Raw genomic sequence first — 19556 nt, 5'->3', positions numbered from 1 at the left:
AATTGAGACTGGTTTGTCTCAAAGTGGGCTGTGTGTATGGAGGTGTGCAGATCTCCTGGATTGAGTGCTTTTGATAAAGGACTAAAGGTACCGTCACACTAGACGATATCGCAAGCGATCCGTGACGTTGCAGCGTCCTGGCTAGCGATATCGTCCAGTGTGACAGGCAGCAGCGATCAGGCCCCTGCTGTGCTGTCGCTGGTCGGGGAAGAAAGTCCAGAACTTTGTTTCGTCGCTGGACTCCCCGCAGACATCGCTGAATCGGCGTGTGTGACACCGATTCAGCGACGTCTTCGCTGGTAACCAGGGTAAACATCGGGTTACTAAGCGCAGGACGCCCAGTCAGGATATAAGCCTGCGCACGCACTGACGGGAGAATTGGGACACGCTGTGAGGGGGAAAGACTGAGCTCTGTCTGGCTCATAAACACACCGATCACTGACCAAACCACAAAGAATCACCGTCGCGCCAGGAGCCAAGACGTCATCTTTTCCAGGACTACACTGGACTACCAGGAATCACCGCTGCCAGGATCCAGGACGCCATCTTTTCTGGGACCATACTGGACTCCTTATGCGGCACTGCTTTGGCACCAACATCCACATCCTGAACTAGCCGCATTCTGAAGTCGTCAGACTGATAAGTTTGCTATCCTTGAACTTCCTACCCTATACTTCACACCCGCTTCCCCTGAGTTACGTCCCCTGTAATCCTTTATACTGTTTAATCTGTTTTCTCCCTGCGAGGAGTATAACTGTTAAATTAAACCCCACGTTAACGCTTGCTCTGCCTCCGACCTGTTACTGCATCTCCTACCTGCTCACAACTGCACTGTATTGAAGTGAGGATGGATGGGATCATGTATCGCAAGATTTTGGCCAAAACCTCCTTCCCTCAGTAAGAGCACTGAAGATGGGTCGTGCCTGGGTATTCCAGCATGACAATGACCCAATAAATACAGCTAGGGCAACTAAGGAGTGTGTCCGTAAGAAGCATTTCAAGGTCTTGGAGAGGTCTAGCCATTCTCCAGATCTGAACCCAACAGAAAATCTTTGGAGGGAGCTGAAACTTAATGTTGCCTAGCGACACCCCCAAAATCAGGAAGATCTGAAGAAGATCTGTATGGAGGAGTGGACCAAAATCGCTGCAGCAGTGTGTGCAAACTTGGTCAAGAACTACAGGAAAGGTCTGACCTCTATAATTACAAACAAAGGTCTCTGTATCAAATATTAAGTTCTGTTTTTCTATTATATCAAATACTTATTTCATGCAATAAAATTCAAATTAATTATGTAAAAATCATACAATGTGATTTTCTGGATTTTTTTTTAAATTCTGTCTCACAGTTGAAGTGCACCTACGATAAAAATTACAGACCTCTCCATTCCTTGTAGGTGGGAAAACTTCAAAATCAACAGTGTATCAAATACTTATTTTCATGTGTGTATATATTTATTTATGCACACATATAAGTTCACATCACATCCTTTTGCCCAATTAAAAATAAAGGAAAAAAAAAGATATGTGGTATTGTTACATCCGTAAAACTCATATATCAAAATATAAAAACTAATTAACTTAATTGGTCATTAGTATAAAGAGAAAAAAATCAAAGCGCCAGAATTACGTTTTTTCAGCAGCTGCAAACTGCAAAAAAATGCAGTAATAGCCGATCAAAACATCATGACTACATCATGAGTTGGTATCAATAAAACGTCAGCTCAATGCACAAATAGCTCTCCCATGGCCCAATTGACCAAAAATGTAAAACATTACGGGTCTTAAAAAATGGTGACACAGGAGATTTTTTTTTTCTACAAATTTCTGATTTTTTTTCTCGCCACGTAAATGGAAAAAAAAAACTGTGCATGTTTGGTATCTCTGTAGTCGTACTGACCAATATTACCAGGTAATTTTTACCATATAGCGAGCATGGTAAATAAATAAAAAACAATTGTGGAATTGCACTTTTTCCACTATTGTAATTTTTTCCCACTTTGCAGTATATCAGCTATGTCAGCGAAACAATAAAAAATAAAAAAAAACTCGTGGAAGATGAAAAAAACAAGAACGCAAATAAAACAAAAAATAGTCATGTCGGGAATAGTTGAAGAATTTACAGAAACCTGCCCAGAAATATAAACCATTTTTGTTAAAAGTTTTCTGTCACAACCTGTTTTGGTGAAAGCCACTTGCAGCTTAGTGTGAAATCTGGGGGTGCAGCGGACGGGTAATCTGGGGGAAGTTCAAAGTTCAGCACAATGGGTGGCAGGAAGGACACAGTGTTCTCAAAGGTCTCAGGAAAACATTCTGCGGCACTGTTGCCTTGAAAGAAGAGAAAATGAATAACAAGCATTAAAGAAATTCTAATATTCAATTACCACATGTATCACAGCATCATATTTTCACATTTAGCAGTCGATATGTGACAATTCAGATTTCCTAAAAACACATAGGTCCCAATTCATTAAAGCTGGAGTACGAAGCGGCAGGAAGAAGATGCGCCAATTTCACAGAGGAGTATGCCGCTTAATGAATTTGGCGTATTTTATCAGTATTGTGTTCCTCTGTGCACCTTTGAAGTTTAATGGAAATAATACAAATATATGAAATATTATATATTCACATGCCTTTATCGGTCTTAGCCCCCTTTACTAGCGATTTTCTTTTGCCTTGATCACAGTAGAACCACAAAGTTTTTGATGTAAAATAATTGTGACAAAACAATGCATTTTGGATGTGACTGCAGCAAAAGAAGTGCAAAGCATATGCATTGTATAAAGGCAGCTCAAGGCCGGCATCAGAGAGCATCGGATGCGATATGCTAATGACCCCCGGCTCCTGCTCTGCTGCGAGCGGGAGCCGAGTGTCATGTGTCTGTGCTCCGAGCCTCTCGCGCAGAGGAGGAGGCAGAGAAATTAATTTCTCCATCTCCTCCATTGTCGGGGTCAGCGTATAACGCACATCACTCAAATTATATCCAAGAGATGTGCATTGTCTCACTTGCACCCTTAGGCTTATATGGGTGCGAGTGAGCCGAGACTCGACATGCTGCGATTTCATTTGCACACTGAGAACTGCAGAGAAAAAATATGGTGATGTGAGCTGCCCCATAGATGAATACTTGTCCGATTGCTATGCCAATTTTTATTGCATAGCACTCTTCCGTATTCAACGGTAGTGTGACTCCAGCCTAAGAGTACATACTTTACACAATTCACTGATTTCAATGATTGAGCAATGTTGTGTCTAAGAACAAAATGACACCGTGTGTTTACATGTGGTCAATCCTTCATACTGAGGCGAAACAGTAGTCACATGATGGGGTTCCAAAGTCACCAAAATAGTGTAGTTATGTCAGCTACTGCAGTCATGTCTATACGCTTCTGACACCATGCAGCATTTCTCACTCACTTTTCACAGAAATACTGAAATTAGCAGGTAATTCCAGGCATACTTGAATTTCTCCTCCAGGGGTGCCATCTGCCCTTTTAAATTCATCTTCGGAGTAAATACTAGCAAGGGCTAATAGCTCATCCTCCTGGGCTTCCTGATCTTCTGTTGACATTGGTTACCTGTAATAATGTGGATAAAATAATGTGATTCAAATAATAATAAATAATAATATTTTTTATTTATATAGCGCCAACATATTCCGCAGCATTTTACAATTAAACGGGGACATGTACAGACAATAAATTCAGTACAAGTTAAGACAATTTAAACAGTGACATTAGGGGTGAGGTCCCTGCTCGCAAGCTTACAATCTACAAGGAAATGGGGGGACACAATAGGTGAAAAGTGCTTGTTATTTCAGGTCTGGCAATTATAATAAATAGGGATTTTCATATAAAGCTGCATGATCCGGTCATCAGCCCGTGTGTTTAAGTGCAATAGTCAAGTATCAAGTGCAGTTATCGTGTGCATGGAGGGTGTGGAGACAGATGAATAGTAGGGTGCAGATTCAGAGTAATATTTGGAAGGAGGGAACAGGGCAAAGTTAGTTTACTGAGTAGTTGATGTGGTAGGCTTGTTTGAAGAGATGGGTTTTCAAAGCGCGCTTGAATAGGTCGGGGCTAGGTATCAGTCTGATCGTCTGGGGAAGTGCATTCCAGAGAGCTGGCGCAGCACGAGAGAAGTCTTGGAGACGGAGGTGCGAGGTTCGGATTACAGGGGGATGTTAGTCTTAGGCCATTTGTAGAACGGGGGGCACATGTAGGGCGATAGACAGAGATGAGAGAGGAGATATGAAGAGGTGCAGAACTGTGGAGAGCTTTGTGGATGAGAGAGATGAGTTTATACTGGACCCTGTAGCGAATGGGTAGCCAGTGCAATGACTGGTACAAGATGGAGGCATCGGTGAAGTGGCTGGACAGAAATATGACCCTGGCTGCCGCATTCAAGATGGATTGGAGAGGAGAAAGTTTGGTAAAAGGGAGACCGATCAGAAGAGAGTTGCAGTAGTCCAGACGGGAATGAATAAGAGCGACAGTGAGAGTCTTAGCAGTTTCAAAGGCGAGAAAAAGTCGGATTCTGGAGATGTGAACGGGGGAGACACGTGGAATGTGACGGGGGAGACACGTGGACTGTGACGGGGGAGACACGTGGACTGTGATGGGGAGAAACATGGAATGTGATGGTGGGAGACTTGGAATGTGATGGGAGAGACATGGTATATGATGAGGGTGAGAGATATATTCTCATATTCCATGTCTCCCTCCCCCATATTATTTTTGCCTTTATACAAAAGCACTATGCCTGATACTCACTCCGCCGCAGCCCTGATACTTACCAAGTAAGTCACCGCCTGTCACAAGGCACAAGGAGGTTTTCTCAAACATCACCAACTTTCATAACGGTGTCAGGGTCTGTGGATTCAACAGGTTAAGACTGTTTGTTGGGCTCATGCATGTGCTGTGACACAACCGCAACACATGCAGCTGTGCTGCTGATCAGCCAGCGCGATCCAGGAAGCCGGGTTCCCTCTGCAGCTTATTTGGCAAGCGCTATAGCTGGCTGAATAAGAGGGAACCCAATCAAATTCGCTCAACACTAGTCATTACCAAACCTGTGTTTGGTTAACCCTTTCCTTGTTACCTTGATAGCTTTATATTACTTTGTTGCATCTAGGGCTTTATACTTTATTTCCCTTTGTGTATTTCAAAGAGAGCGTGTTATGTGACTGTTTCAGTTCTGACCTTTCTGTCTTGTTTTGTATTTCACCATACACATTTCAGACTAGTGCTGCTTAGGAGCATAGTAAGAAACGAGGCTCGGGCATCTCCATCTTCAGGAGTAATCCCAGGTACAGAGATAGGTAGCGACTCCTAGCTTTTGGGTTAAGACTAGCACACTTGCTATCCCGCAGTCCCACCGTGATGCTCCTTTGCTCTACGCGGCTCCTCCGGTCCAGTAACATGTCTAGATCACAGTGCAGTCACCAACAAAATGGCACTGCACTGTGATTCTAGTCTTTATTCTGTATTGAGCACTATGCTGTGTGCAGAATTATTAGGCAAGTTGTATTTTAGAGGATTATTTTTATTATTGATCAACAACTATGTTCTCAATCAACCCAAAAGACTCACAGATATCAAAGTTTAATATTTTGGTAAGTTGGAATGGGGGGTTTTAGATTTGGCTATCTTAGGAGGATATCTGTTTGTGCAGGTAACTATTACTGTGCAGAATTATTAGGCAACTTAATAAAAACCAAATATATTCCCATCTCACTTGTTTATTTTCACCAGGTAAACCAATATAACTGCACAAAATTTAGAAATCAACATTTCTGACATGCAAAAACAAAACCCCCAAAAAATTAGTGACCAACATAGCCACCTTTCTTTATGATGACACTAACAGCCTTCCATCCATAGATTCTGTCAGTTGCTTGATCTATTTACGATCAACATTGCGTACAGCAGCCACCACAGCCTCCCAGACACTGTTCCGAGAGGTGGACTGTTTTCCCTCCCTGTAGATCTCACATTTTATGAGGGACCACAAGTTCTCTATGGGGTTCAGATCAGGTGAACAAGGGGGCCATGTCATTATTTTTTCTTCTTTGAGAGCTTTACTGGCCAGCCACGCTGTGGAGTAGTTGGAGGCATGTGATGGAGCATTGCCCTGCATGAAAATCATGTTTTTCTTGAACGATACCGACTTCTTCCTGTACCACTCCTTGAAGAAGTTGTCTTCCAGGAACTGGCAGTATGTCTGGGAGTTGAGCTTCACTCCATCCTCAACCCGAAAAAGGTCCCACAAGTTAATCTTTGATGATACCAGCCCATACCGGTACCCCACCTCCACCTTGCTGGCGTCTGAGTCGGAGTGGAGCTCTCTGCCCTTTACTAATCCAGCCTCTGGCCCATGAAGAGTCACTCTCATTTCATCAGTCCATAATACTTTTAAAAAGTCACTCTTAAGCTATTTCTTGGCCCAGTCTTCATGCTTTATCTTATGTTTCTTGTTCAATGGTGGTTGTTTTTCAGCCTTCCTTACCTTGGCCATGTCCCTGAGTATCGCACACCTTGTGCTTTTTGTTACTCCAGTAACGTTGCAGCTCTGAAATATGGCAAAACTGGTGGCAAATGGCATCTTGGCAGCTTCACGCTTGATTTTCCTCAATTCATGGGCAGTTATTTTGCGCCTTTTTTGCCCAACACGCTTCTTGCGACCCTGTTGGCTATTTGCAATGAAACGCTTGATTGTTCAGTGATCACGCTTCAAAAGTTTGGCAATTTTAAGACTGCTGCATACCTCTGTAAACATAAGGATGAATGACCTCGGGGAGATCTCACAATTTTGGACTTTTCAGGGCTCGTCAAATCTCTCTTCTGACCCATTTTGCCAAAGGAAAGGAAGTTGCCTAATAATTAAGCACACCTTACATAGGGTTTTGATGTCATTAGACAACACCCCTCCTCATTACAGAGATGCACATCACCTGATTTACATAATTGGTAGTTGGCTCTCAAGCCTGAACAGCTTGGAGTAGGACAACATGTATAAAAAGTATCATGTCATCAAAATACAACTTGCCTAATAATTCTGCACACAGTGTATATGGGGCTCATTATGCTATATGGTGCACTATGTGGGGCCCATTGTACTACATGGAAGCAAAGTGGGGCCTATTGTACTAAATGGAGGACTATATGGGAATCTAAGGGGTTTAATAAAGCGAAAATTACTTTGTAAGGGCCGCAAAGTTATGAGATAAGCTCTTCCCTGACCCTGGTGAAATTTTTTTGGGAGGGTGTAATTTCTATGGAAGCAGTGGTGTAATGTGTGACCGCTCTCTATTTCTATGGGAGTAGTAATGTAGTGGACAAAGCAGTGTCACACATTACACCAGTGACCCCATAAAAGTTGACGGGGCAGTGTCACACATTACACCCCTGTTTGCATTGAAGTTGACGGAGCGATGTCACACATTACACCACTGCTCCCATAAAGTGAACGGAGCAGTGTCACACATTATACCACTGCTCCTATAGAATTGGACAGAGGAGCCACGTATTATTACCCTTCCGATAGAAGGGCACGCAGAGAAGTCACACATTCACATATTAATTGCACCCCACAAAAAAAATGAATCGGGGTCACACATTACACTACTGCTCCCTCAGCGATACAGGACCCTGCTCTGTCCACATCTATGGAAGCAGTGGTGTAATGTGTGATCCCGCTACGTCCACTTCTATGGGAGCAGCTGTATAATATGTAACCCCACTCCATCCACTTCTATGGGAGCAGTGGTGGGATGTTTGACCTTGCTCCGTACACTTCTAAGGGAGCAGTGCTATGTGTGACCCTGCTCCGTCCATTTCTATGGGAACAGTGGTATTATGTATGACCCCCCCGCTCCATCCACTTCTATGGGAGCAATGGTGTAATGTGACCCCGTTCCGTCAACTTTCATGGGAGCAGTGGTATAATATGTAATCCCCCACTACATCCACTTCTATGGGAGCAGTGGTGTATTGGGTGACCCTGCCCTGTCCACTTCTATGGAAGCAGTGGTGTAAAGTGTGACCCTGCTATTTCTACTTCTATGGTAGCAGTGCTGTAAAACGTGACCCCGTTCTGTCCAGTTGTATGGGAGCAGAGGTGTTACGTGTGACACTGATCTGTCCACTTCCATGGGAGCAGTGGTGTAATGCGAGACCTCGCTCTATCCACACTTATGGGAGTAGTAATAAAGTGGATGGAGCGGGGTCACACATTAGACATCTGCTCCCATAGAAGTGGACGGAGCGATGTCACACATTAGATACTGCATATATAATCCCAGCATGTGTTCCTCTAAGCATATCTAATTGCACATTTAATACACTCCACATATCTAACCCCAGCTTATGATACAGCGAGCAGCACCAACTAACAGAATCAGTGCTGCGGCCATCCTCAGTGACACTGTACTATGCTCTTCACCTGTACTACATACAGGGGCCTCAAATGCAGCTGGGTAAATGGGCCACACATAGAAATAAATGTAATATGAAAGGCCACGTTATTTTGAAGATTATGTTTTCAGTGATACAATTATTTTTCTATATGACTTTTTCATATTTGTTTTGGTGTGTTTTTCATATGGGTTATGGTACAGGTTATCTATTTTACTTCAATTTTTACATAAAATAGCATTTTTAGTGGCCAAATACCATATTATTTCATTCTTTATTTTCCTTTTTTAAACTTTTCCATTCTTTGTCCCCCTATTGGCTTTATAGAGTAACAGTTTTACAATTGGCCCCATATAGTAATTCTGGCCTCCATCCTGTAATAATGTCTACAATCCTGTTATAATGTCCTCTGTTCTGTAAAGTTCCCAATTCTGTAATAATGTCTACAATCCTGGAATAATGTCCCCAACCCTGTAATAACGCCCCCATCCTGTAATAATGTCCCTCAGCCTGTAATAATACCCCCAATCCTGCAAAAACTTTCCCCTGTTCTGTAATAAGGTCCATTAACCTGTATTAATGTCCCTCACCCTGTAATGTTTCTTGGCCGTAATAATGTCACTATGTCACTGAGCCTGTAATAACATCCCCCTTCCTGCTATAAACGTCTCCCGTCCTGTAATAATTTCCCCAATCCGGCAATAATGTCATCTGTTCTGTAATGTCCCCAATCCTGTAATAACACCCCCTTGTCCTGTAATAATGTCTCTCACCAGTTGGTGGTTGGAACATCATCTCTTCCATTGTTTTTCTTGTATCCACTCCTACTGCTATCTTTTAAATTGAACCAGTCCTATAAAAACTCTTATTAATCTGCAGGTTAAAAGCATACCAAAGCTGTGCGGCTGCTGCACTGAAAGTTTTGCTACCGTGAGGAAACCAATTTTATTCCTCCCGGCAGCCTCTAGCTTTCAGTCATAGAGACTAAAATTCTAGTCACCGCTCAGTACATAGTCAGCAGCAGCCGCAACCACGCCCGACACGGACTGCCCACTCAGAAATAATACTGAGCCGGCTGTCAGTCAGTGCTGCGTCGTGGTTACAACCACCACTCACTATGTACTGAGCGGTGACTGAAGCCACACTGGTCACGTCTCCATGACTGAATGCTGAAGTATGCTGGGAAAAATAAATAAAAATTAATCTGCAGAGGATCCCCATATCTGCAAATCAATAGCGATTGGGGACATGACAGGCTTTATTAAAAGAAGGCTGCAAAACCCCTTTAAAGGGCATCTGTCACCACATCTGACGCATCTAAACTTTTAATATGGGCATACAAGCTTTAGACTGCTGAGGAGAGGGATACCTTTATGCCTCATATCAGCTGCCTTGCTGTCGATAAATCATCTTTTATCACTTTATATAAGTGACCTCTTCCAGGCTATGGGGCAGATGGTGCCTGGAGATAAATCTGCCTCCAGAGCTTACACTATGTTCCACATTATTATGCAGATGACATTTTTCTTGGATTTTCCAAAATGGTCGGTGCAAATGACAGTCAGTCTAATAAAAGTCATCACCCGTCAGAGTATACATTGAATTTTATTGAAGAAACCTCCCAATGATAACAGTATAATCTCCATAATGAATACAAACTCAAAATGCACTGTTCCAAATTATTAGGCAGAGTAGAAATTCTAAACATTTGATATGTTTTAAAGAACTGAAAATGCTCATTTGTGGAATTTGCAGCATTAGGAGGTCACATTCACTGAACAAACTCCAAAACATCCTAACAGGCCAAGTTACATGGTAACATAGGAACCCTTCTTTGATATCACCTTCACAATTCTTGCATTCTTGAGTTTTTGGAGAGTTTCTGCTTGTATTTCTTTGCATGAAGTCAGAATAGCCTCCCAGAGCCGCTGTTTTGATGTGAACTGCCTCCCACCCTCATATATCTTGTGCTGGATGATACTCCAAAGGTTCTCTGTACGGTTGAGGTCAGGGGAAGATGGTGGCCACACCATGAGTTTATCTCCTTTTATGCCCATAGCAGCCAATGAGTCAGAGGTATTATTTGCAGCATGAGATGGGGCATTTTCATGCATGAAGATGATTTTGCTCCTGAAGGCACGTTTCTGCTTTTAGACCATGGAAGAAAGTTGTCAGTCAGAAACGCTATTTACTTTACAGAGGTCATTTTCACATCTTCAGGAACCTTAAAGGGCCCCACCAGCTGTTTCCCCATGATTCCGGCCCAAAACATGATTTCTCCACCTCCTTGCTGACGTCGCAGCCTTGTTGCGACATGGTGGCCATCCACCAACCATCCACTACTCCATCCATCTGGACCATCCAGGGTTGCTCGACACTCATCAGTAAACAAGACTGTTTGAAAATTAGTCTTCATGTATGTCTGGGCCCACTGCAACCGTTTCTGCTCATGAACACTGTTTAAGGGTGGCTGAATATTAGGTTTATGCACCACAGCAAGCCTTTGAAGGATCATACACCTTGAGGTTCAAGGGACTCCAGAGGCACCAGCAGCTTCAAATAACTGTTTGCTGCTTTGTAATGGTATTTTGGCAGCTGCTCTCTTAATCCAATGAATTTGTCTGGCAGAAACCTTCCTCATTATGCCTTTATCTGCATGAACTCTGTCTCTGCTCTGTTTCAGTCACAAATCTCTTCACAGTATGATGATCACAAAGTTTTTGTGAAGTATCTAATTTTTTCATACCTTGTCCAAGGCATTGCACTATTTAACGCTTTTCAGCAGCGGAGAGATCCTTTTTATTTCTCATATTGCTTGAAACCTTTGGCCTGCTTAATAATGTGGGACATCATTTTTAAGTAGTTTTCCTTTAATTAGAATCACCTGGAAAACTAATTATCACGTGTTTAAGATTGATTTCAGTTATCTATTGAGCACTGAGACACTATACCATCCACAAGTTTATTTGAAAAAGAAAACAATTAAATCTTTATGACACTTAAATCCAATTTGCATAATAAATTGGAACACAGTGTATTTTACATGAAGGAGGCGTTCCCAGTGTGAGACAAGTAACCAACACAGAACAGGAGAAATTAAGTCTTCTTGCAAACACATTTTTTGCTGCTCTCTGAGCTCTTCTGTATTATAACAATATCACAGCCCTGTCTGCCTGTGAGATGGAAGCTGAGAGCAACCAGCAGATGTGTCAGGTATAATCACACACAGCTCTGCAGTGAGATCAGGAGAGCAGAGAGCGGCCATTATACATCACACTGGTAACTCCCCCTCCATGTAAAACAAGCTCTGGAGGCAGCGTTATCATCCAGGCACCATCCTCCCCATAGCCTGGAAGATGATTTATGACCAACATGGCATCTGATGTAAGACATACAGGTATCCCTCTCCTCAGCATTCTATAGCCTGTATGCCCATAGTTGTAGTTTAGATAGGTCAAATGTGGCGACAGATTCCCTTTACGCTCAGTAATACCTTTGCGATCATTATTCTATTACCTAGTTATTGGGGACACGATCTTCTACTATCTCCAAGTGATTGGAGAACTAGCTATTATTCAGATTGAGTAGTTGCATCCACTTTGAGGACGGCTACGTTCACATGTACTGTCTCCACCGTGGATGTCCCACAGCGATATATCATTCCGAAGAAAGATTGCAAAGGGTGAAAATCACAGCTAAATGGGCAGCATAAATTGACATGTTGGGGATCCCAAACCCGCAGTTCCGGTCAATTACCGCTGAAGATATATGGCATTGCAAGTTTATGAGATTTCTACTGGCAACGTAAAATGCAGAGGATTTTCTGCAAGTGAGTATGTAAGCAAAACATGAGCTATGTTCCCGCATAAAGGGAGCTTAGCCTTAAGGTATATTTATAATGCGTAAGTTGATTGGTAGTTGTACAGCCTGTTTAGACAGGCCAACCGCACGTCCATGTGCACAAAACAAATGTTAAGACGGTAGTTCTGTGCACATAGAATATCATCGCTCTCGGCAGCATATGTCCTGTTTACATAGGACAATGTGCTGCCAAGAACAATGACTTTCAAGAATGCGAATAAACTCTTTTTACCTGAAAAACGATCATTTTGATCATGCAGCGGGTGACTGGCATCTCATTTCAACTGCCTGATTATTGGGAACCAGTGGCCAGTGTAAACGCAACCCTATAGGGAGCCACCCGTTTGTTCTTCTTTACATATATTACCTTGATGATTGCGTGGAAGGGCTGTAAGCAGAGTTTCACTACAGAAATAGCTGATGCAGACAAGAAGGACACGCTGCCATTATCAACCTAGTAAAAGATGGAAAGATAATTGGTTGATTATTTGTATTACATTATGTCAGTTGTAACAAATAAATAATGAATAAAGACTACATACGATAAACCCTACCATCAGTAAGAGGTTTAATTAATTAGGATTTTAAAGATGTGCTATACCATTACGCAACAATCAATAAAGGAAATGATCGCTGTATCATACATTTGTTTTATTACACCGCTAATGAAAAATGAAGCGACTGAGAATAAGAATGTACAGTGCTAATAACGTGGTTGTCCCTCAATGATAACTGATCTGGCGTCTGAAGGATGGAGATCCCCCACAGATTACAAGAAAGACCCTTCAGGCAACTAATGGAGAAAGCGAAGTAAAGGGGGGCAGCCCCTGACAACAGGGACGGTCATTGCAAGCCTTTTACTCAGGAATGTTATGCAAGCCATATAGCAGAGGGATAAGGCATCACTTTTGCTTAATAACGTATCAAATTGGGCTACTAAAGACACCTTTAGAGACTGCAGGAACAGAATTATGCGTTACTGATGGTGGTGTGTGGGGCCAAAAACATGATGGGAAAGAATAGAAACTACTGTTAATTTATTTCATACCTAAGAAACAATAGGTCATTTTCTGATGACGCATAAAATTATTATTTTTTCATCTCCGCGCAAGGGTAAACACTACTTTGTAGTCGTCTTTAAGGGAAACAGAACAAACAAATAACAGCACTTTTCCAGGATGGGGTGTTCTCTTTTTCTGAGGATCTATCCTTAGAATCAATATCAGGTCAGTGGGGATCCTGGGTGTCCGTTATTTTCAAGATGTAAATTGTGAATGGAGCCACATTGCGCAGCTTCATTCACCGTGTAGTGTACCTTCCTTCCAGTTTACTTCAATAGCACTGAGCCATAGTACCCGAGAACGGACACTACAGGAGCGGTTTGGCTCCTCACTATGTACATTCGGCCACCAATGGAGCTGAAAACAGCTGATCAGTAGGGGGTGGCAGGTCCCCCTCCAAATCATATGTCCTCAATATCTTAAGACAGCTCATTCCATATAAAGTTGATATTGGAAGCCTGCTTTCAGCCTCTTCTATTAGTCGGAGTCATTGGCCAGGGCATGCCAGTACAGCAACACAGTTAGGCTATGTTCACACTTGCATAGTTTGCCATTCCATTTATTAGTTTCATTTTTTTAATGGAACAGACAAATGGAATTAAAGTAAAGAAACAAATGTGCATAGCAGATGTATATGGAAGTAAAGGAAGCCCAGTGATTATGATGGGTACCGATGGAAAAAAATGGACTGTATGATACGATGCTGAAGTTGGTTTCTTATTCGCCCAGCTTCTTATTTAGGGCTGAAATTGGTTTCTTATTCGGCAGTGACTGCGGACTTGTAGCTTTAGACCGGACAACCTCTTTAACCTTTAAAACAAACCAGTAACTTGTTCAAGTTGCAGTTTGCTGACTTTGACACCTTTTTGATCAGTAACCACTCTGTCAGCCTTAAAAAACAAACAAACTGGATTTTGATGTGGGTCTTCCTGCTAGAAGGCCAGTGGCCCAGGGTCATGTAACCCTCTAAAAACACCAGCTACTTATTTGAATCTTGGAAAATTAGTTATTTGCCCACTTTGATGCCAGTTCTGATGCCCAAAACCTATTTGGGCCAGGCTCAAGTGACCTGAATTAGATGCGGGCCATCACTATCTGTTTTCTGCATTGTGATATCAGTGGCCCAAAGTCATTTAACACTTTCAATAACACCCTTCGGGCCCCAATTTCATGCCCAGTTTTATGCCAGTTTTATTATTTTTGTAGCTGCTTTTAAGTGTATTGTCATCAGGGAAGCTCACTGCATTGTATTATATTATTGTGATTTTTTATTTTTGTTGTTAAACCTGTAAAAAAAAAAAAACAGTACAAAAAAAAAAGCCAAACAAGAAACCAACTTCAGCTCCAGATAAGAAACCGGACGAATAAGAAACCGGTTCAATAAGAAACCAACTTCAGCGCGGTCTGTAACGATACGCTTTTCCTTCCATTATACAAAAACAGACATAAACGGAACTCAAAATAATCACATGTGTTTGTTTGCATCAGTTATACAACGCTTCCGTTTTTTATATTCTGCTGCACTATTGCGAAAAACAGGACTTCAAAAACACCAGTGTGAACATAGCCCAACATCCATTTTTCTAATTTAGCTCATTAAACCTTTGGCACAGCAGGCCATACACTTATCATGCGTAATTATTATTATTATTTATTGTTATAGCGCCATTTGTTCCATGGCGCTTTACATGTGAGGAGGGGTGTACATAATAAAAACAAGTACAATAATCTTAAACAATACAAGTCATAACTGGTACAGGAGGAGAGAGGACCCTGCCCGCGAAGGCTCACAATCTACGCGTAATGTGAACATACGATCCCACCAGCAACATGCCAGTCTAAACCCGTCAGAATAAGCACAAAAATAACACGTGGAAGCCGTATGCTTAGCAGGAAAAAATGGGACTGAATTGGAACATGTGACATAGGGTAGAATTTGCCCCCCAAAAAGGCTTTTGTGCACCATTTACAATGTACCTAAGGCTACGTTCACATTGGCGTTCCGCCAATGTGCGTCGCTGTTGCGCCGGCGACGCAGCGGCGACGCAGCGGCGACGCGCCCCTATGTTTAACATAGGGGACGCGTGCGTCGTTTTGGTGGCGTTTTTCGCCACGTGCGTCGTTTCCGACGCTAGCGTCGGACGCAAGAAAACGCTACATGTAGCATTTTCTGTGCGTCCGATTTTCGTCTCCGACGCACGGCGGCGCAACGCTAATGTGAACGTAGCCTAAGGCACAATTATTAAAAAAAAAAAAACCTTTACTGACAGTTAATACCGGAAGGGTGGTGTGAGGTCAGAAAGTGTGTGCGTGCGTGCGTGTCTATATATTAAACTTGTCATTGAAACTATATATAGCAAAATTGTATTCAACTACCTGTGTTAATCTACTATATAATTGTCTAAGGGTCACTTCCGTCTGTCTGTCTGTCTGTCTCAAGGATATTCATTGGTCGTGGCCTCTGTCTGTCATGGAAATCCAAGTCGCTGATTGGTCGTGGCAAAACGCCCACGACCAATCAGCGATGGGCATAGTCTGGCAGCGAAATAGCCGCTGCTTTACTGCCCTGCAGTCAGCGCTGAGCGCTCACACAGGGTTAATGCAGAGTTAACGGACCGCGGTGTAATGCACTCCGTTAACGCAGCTATTAACCCTGTGTGACCAACTTTGTACCATTGATGCTGCGTATGCAGCATCAATAGTAAAACGATCTAATGTAACAAATAATAATAATTTTAAAAAAAAAAGGTTATTCTCATCCTCCGACGTCGCCTGCTGTCCTCGGCAGTGCAAGCGGCAGGTTCCGGTGCCAAGGATGCTATGCGAGAAGGACCTGCCATGACTTCACGGCCATGTGACCGTGACATCATCACAGGTCCTGCGCTCATACCAACCCTGGGATCTGAAGCTGCCGCGTGCACCGCACACAGGCACCAGGACTTCAAGGGGTCTTCGGAAGGTGAGTATATGTTTATTTTTTATTTTTAGTCTTTTTAACCACGCATATAGTGCCCACATTGCTATATACTACGTGGGCTGTGTTACATACTGTGTGGGCTCTGTTATAGACTACATCTCTGTGCTATAATATGTGTAATATACAATGTGGCTGAGCAATATACTACGTACTCTGTGCTATATACTACGTAGCTGTGCAATATACTACGTGCTCTGTGCTATATACTATGTAGCTGTGCAATATACTATATGGCTGTGTCGGTTCTGTTATATACTACGTCGACTGTGCAATATACTACGTGGCTCTGTTATATACTACGTGGCAGTGCAATATACTACGCTATACGACGTGGCTATGTTATATACTACGTGGCTGACCAATATACTACGTGCCTGTGCAATACACTACTTGGCTATGTTATATACTACGTGGCTGTGTTATATACTATGTAGCTCTGCTATATACTACGTATGCTGTGTTACATACTGCGTGGGCTCTGTTATATACTACATCTCTGTGCTATATACTATGCAGCTGGGCAATATACAACGTGGCTGTGCAATATACTACGTGCTTTGTGCTATATACTACGTAGCTGTGCAATTTACTATGTGGCTGTGTCGGTTCTGTTATATACTATGTCGACTGTGCAATATACTATGTGGCTCTGTTATATACGTGGCAGTGCAATATACTACGATAAACGGAGTGGCTATGTTATATACTACGTGGCTGACCAATATACTACATGCCTGTGCAATACACTACGTGGCTATGTTATATACTATGTGGCTGTTATATACTATGTAGCTCTGCTATATCCCCTTACTGACATGGGATGGTATAGTACGTCCGATGTCAGCTCCCCTGCTTTGATGCAGGGCTCCGTGGTGAGCCCGCATCAAAGCCGGGACATGTCAGCTGTTTTGAACAGCTCACATGTGCCCGCAATAGCGCCGTGTGAAATCGCGATTCACCCGCCGCTATTAACTAGTTAAATGCCGCTGTCAAACGCAGACAGCGGCATTTAACTACCGCATCCGGTAATGACGTCATCGCCGACCCCCGTCACATGATAGGGGGTCGGCGATGCTTCTCCATTGTAACCATAGAGGTCCTTGAGACCTCTATGGTTACTGATCGCCAGTAGCTGTGAGCGCCACCCTGTGGTTGGTGCTCACAGCACACCTGATTTTCTACTACATAGCAGCAAACAGCAGATCGCTGCTATGTAGCCGAGGCGATCGCGTTGTGCCTGCTTCTAGCCTCCCATGGAGGCTATTGAAGCATGGCAAAAGTTAAAAAAAAGTTAAAAAAAATGTGAAAAAAATAAAAAAAATATAAAAGTTTAAATCACCCCCCTTTAGCCCCAATCAAAATAAATCAATAAAAAAAAAAAAATCAAATCTACACATACAGTGGGGCAAAAAAGTATTTAGTCAGTCAGCAATAGTGTAAGTTCCACCACTTAAAAAGATGAGAGGCGTCTGTAATTTACATCATAGGTAGACCTCAACTATGGGAGACAAACTGAGAAAACAAAAATCCAGAAAATCACATTGTCTGTTTTTTTATCATTTTTTTTGCATATTATGGTGGAAAATAAGTATTTGGTCAGAAACAAACAATCAAGATTTCTGGCTCTCACAGACCTGTAACTTCTTCTTTAAGAGTCTCCTCTTTCCTCCACTCATTACCTGTAGTAATGGCACCTGTTTAAACTTGTTATCAGTATAAAAAGACACCTGTGCACACCCTCAAACAGTCTGACTCCAAACTCCACTATTGTGAAGACCAAAGAGCTGTCAAAGGACACCAGAAACAAAATTGTAGCCCTGCACCAGGCTGGGAAGACTGAATCTGCAATAGCCAACCAGCTTGGAGTGAAAAAATCAACAGTGGGAGCAATAATTAGAAAATGGAAGACATACAAGACCACTGATAATCTCCATCGATCTGGGGCCCCACGCAAAACCCCACCCCGTGGGGTCAGAATGATCACAAGAACGGTGAGCAAAAATCTCAGAACCACGCGGGGGGACCTAGTGAATGAACTGCAGAGAGCTGGGACCAATGTAACAAGGCCTACCATAGGCCTACCATAGGTAACACTACGCCACCATGGACTCAGATCCTGCAGTGCCAGACGTGTCCCACTGCTTAAGCCAGTACATGTCCGGGCCCGTCTGAAGTTTGCTAGAGAGCATTTGGATGATCCAGAGGAGTTTTGGGAGAATGTCCTATGGTCTGATGAAACCAAACTGGAACTGTTTGGTAGAAACACAACTTGTCGTGTTTGGAGGAAAAAGAATATTGAGTTGCATCCATCAAACACCATACCTACTGTAAAGCATGGTGGTGGAAACATCATGCTTTGGGGCTGTTTCTCTGCAAAGGGGCCAGGACGACTGATCCGGGTACATGAAAGAATGAATGGGGCCATGTATCGTGAGATTTTGAGTGCAAACCTCCTTCCATCAGCAAGGGCATTGAAGATGAAACGTGGCTGGGTCTTTCAACATGGCAATGATCCAAAGCACACCGCCAGGGCAACGAAGGAGTGGCTTCGTAAGAAGCATTTCAAGGTCCTGGAGTGGCCTAGCCAGTCTCCAGATCTCAACCCTATAGAAAACCTTTGGAGGGAGTTGAAAGTCCGTGTTGCCAAGCGAAAAGCCAAAAACATCACTGCTCTAGAGGAGATCTGCATGGAGGAATGGGCCAACATACCAACAACAGTGTGTGGCAACCTTGTGAAGACTTACAGAAAACGTTTGACCTCTGTCATTGCCAACAAAGGATATATTACAAAGTATTGAGATGAAATTTTGTTTCTGACCAAATGCCGTATATACTCGAGTATAATTTTTGGGCTGAAAGTGCCCCTCTCGGCTTATACTCGAGTCAAGGTGGGTGGCAGGGTCGGCGGGTGAGGGGGAGAGGGCGCTGAGGTATACTTACCTAGTCCTGGCGATCCTGACGCTCCCCCTGCCGTCCCACGGTCTTCGGTGCTGCAGTTCTTCCTCTATCAGCGGTCACGTGGGACCGCTCATTAGAGAAATGAATAGGCGGCTCCACCTCCCATAGGGGTGGAGCCGCCTATTAATTTCTCTAATCAGCGGTAACGGTGACCGCTGATAGAGGAAGAAGCTGCGGCACCGAAGACAGCTGTCCGGGAGAAGGAGCCGGACGCCAGGACCAGGTAAGTATGTAATATTCACTGTTATGAGAGGCAATTCAGTACCACAATGGACATAGCGGTCAGAG

The 19556-nt window shown here is 43.1% G+C and overlaps 1 protein-coding gene across 6 annotated transcripts in view; it reads right to left on the bottom strand.

Annotated features, from left to right (window-relative positions):
* The window catches only part of LOC138675632 (E3 ubiquitin-protein ligase RNF14-like), a 63255-nt gene that overhangs the window by 37796 nt on the left and 5903 nt on the right, over window positions 1-19556 (bottom strand). For 2 of the 6 annotated variants that reach the window (XM_069764026.1, XM_069764028.1), the window contains exons 2-4: window positions 12640-12726; window positions 3415-3575; window positions 2174-2325 (exon numbers count right to left, since the gene is read on the bottom strand). In XM_069764026.1, the coding sequence (XP_069620127.1) occupies window positions 2174-2325; window positions 3415-3568 (306 nt within the window). In that variant the 5' untranslated portion in view covers window positions 3569-3575; window positions 12640-12726. Of the gene's footprint in view, window positions 1-2173; window positions 2326-3414; window positions 3576-4792; window positions 4869-12504; window positions 12727-19556 lie in introns of all 6 variants that reach the window. The other 4 variants (XM_069764027.1, XM_069764030.1, XM_069764031.1 and 1 more) reach the window with 4 other exon arrangements.

The sequence above is a fragment of the Ranitomeya imitator genome, chromosome 4, assembly GCF_032444005.1.
Source record: "Ranitomeya imitator isolate aRanImi1 chromosome 4, aRanImi1.pri, whole genome shotgun sequence".
Classification (NCBI taxonomy): domain Eukaryota; kingdom Metazoa; phylum Chordata; class Amphibia; order Anura; family Dendrobatidae; genus Ranitomeya; species Ranitomeya imitator.
Note: the sequence above shows the minus strand (reverse complement) of the source record. Positions and strands in the feature narration are given on the sequence as shown.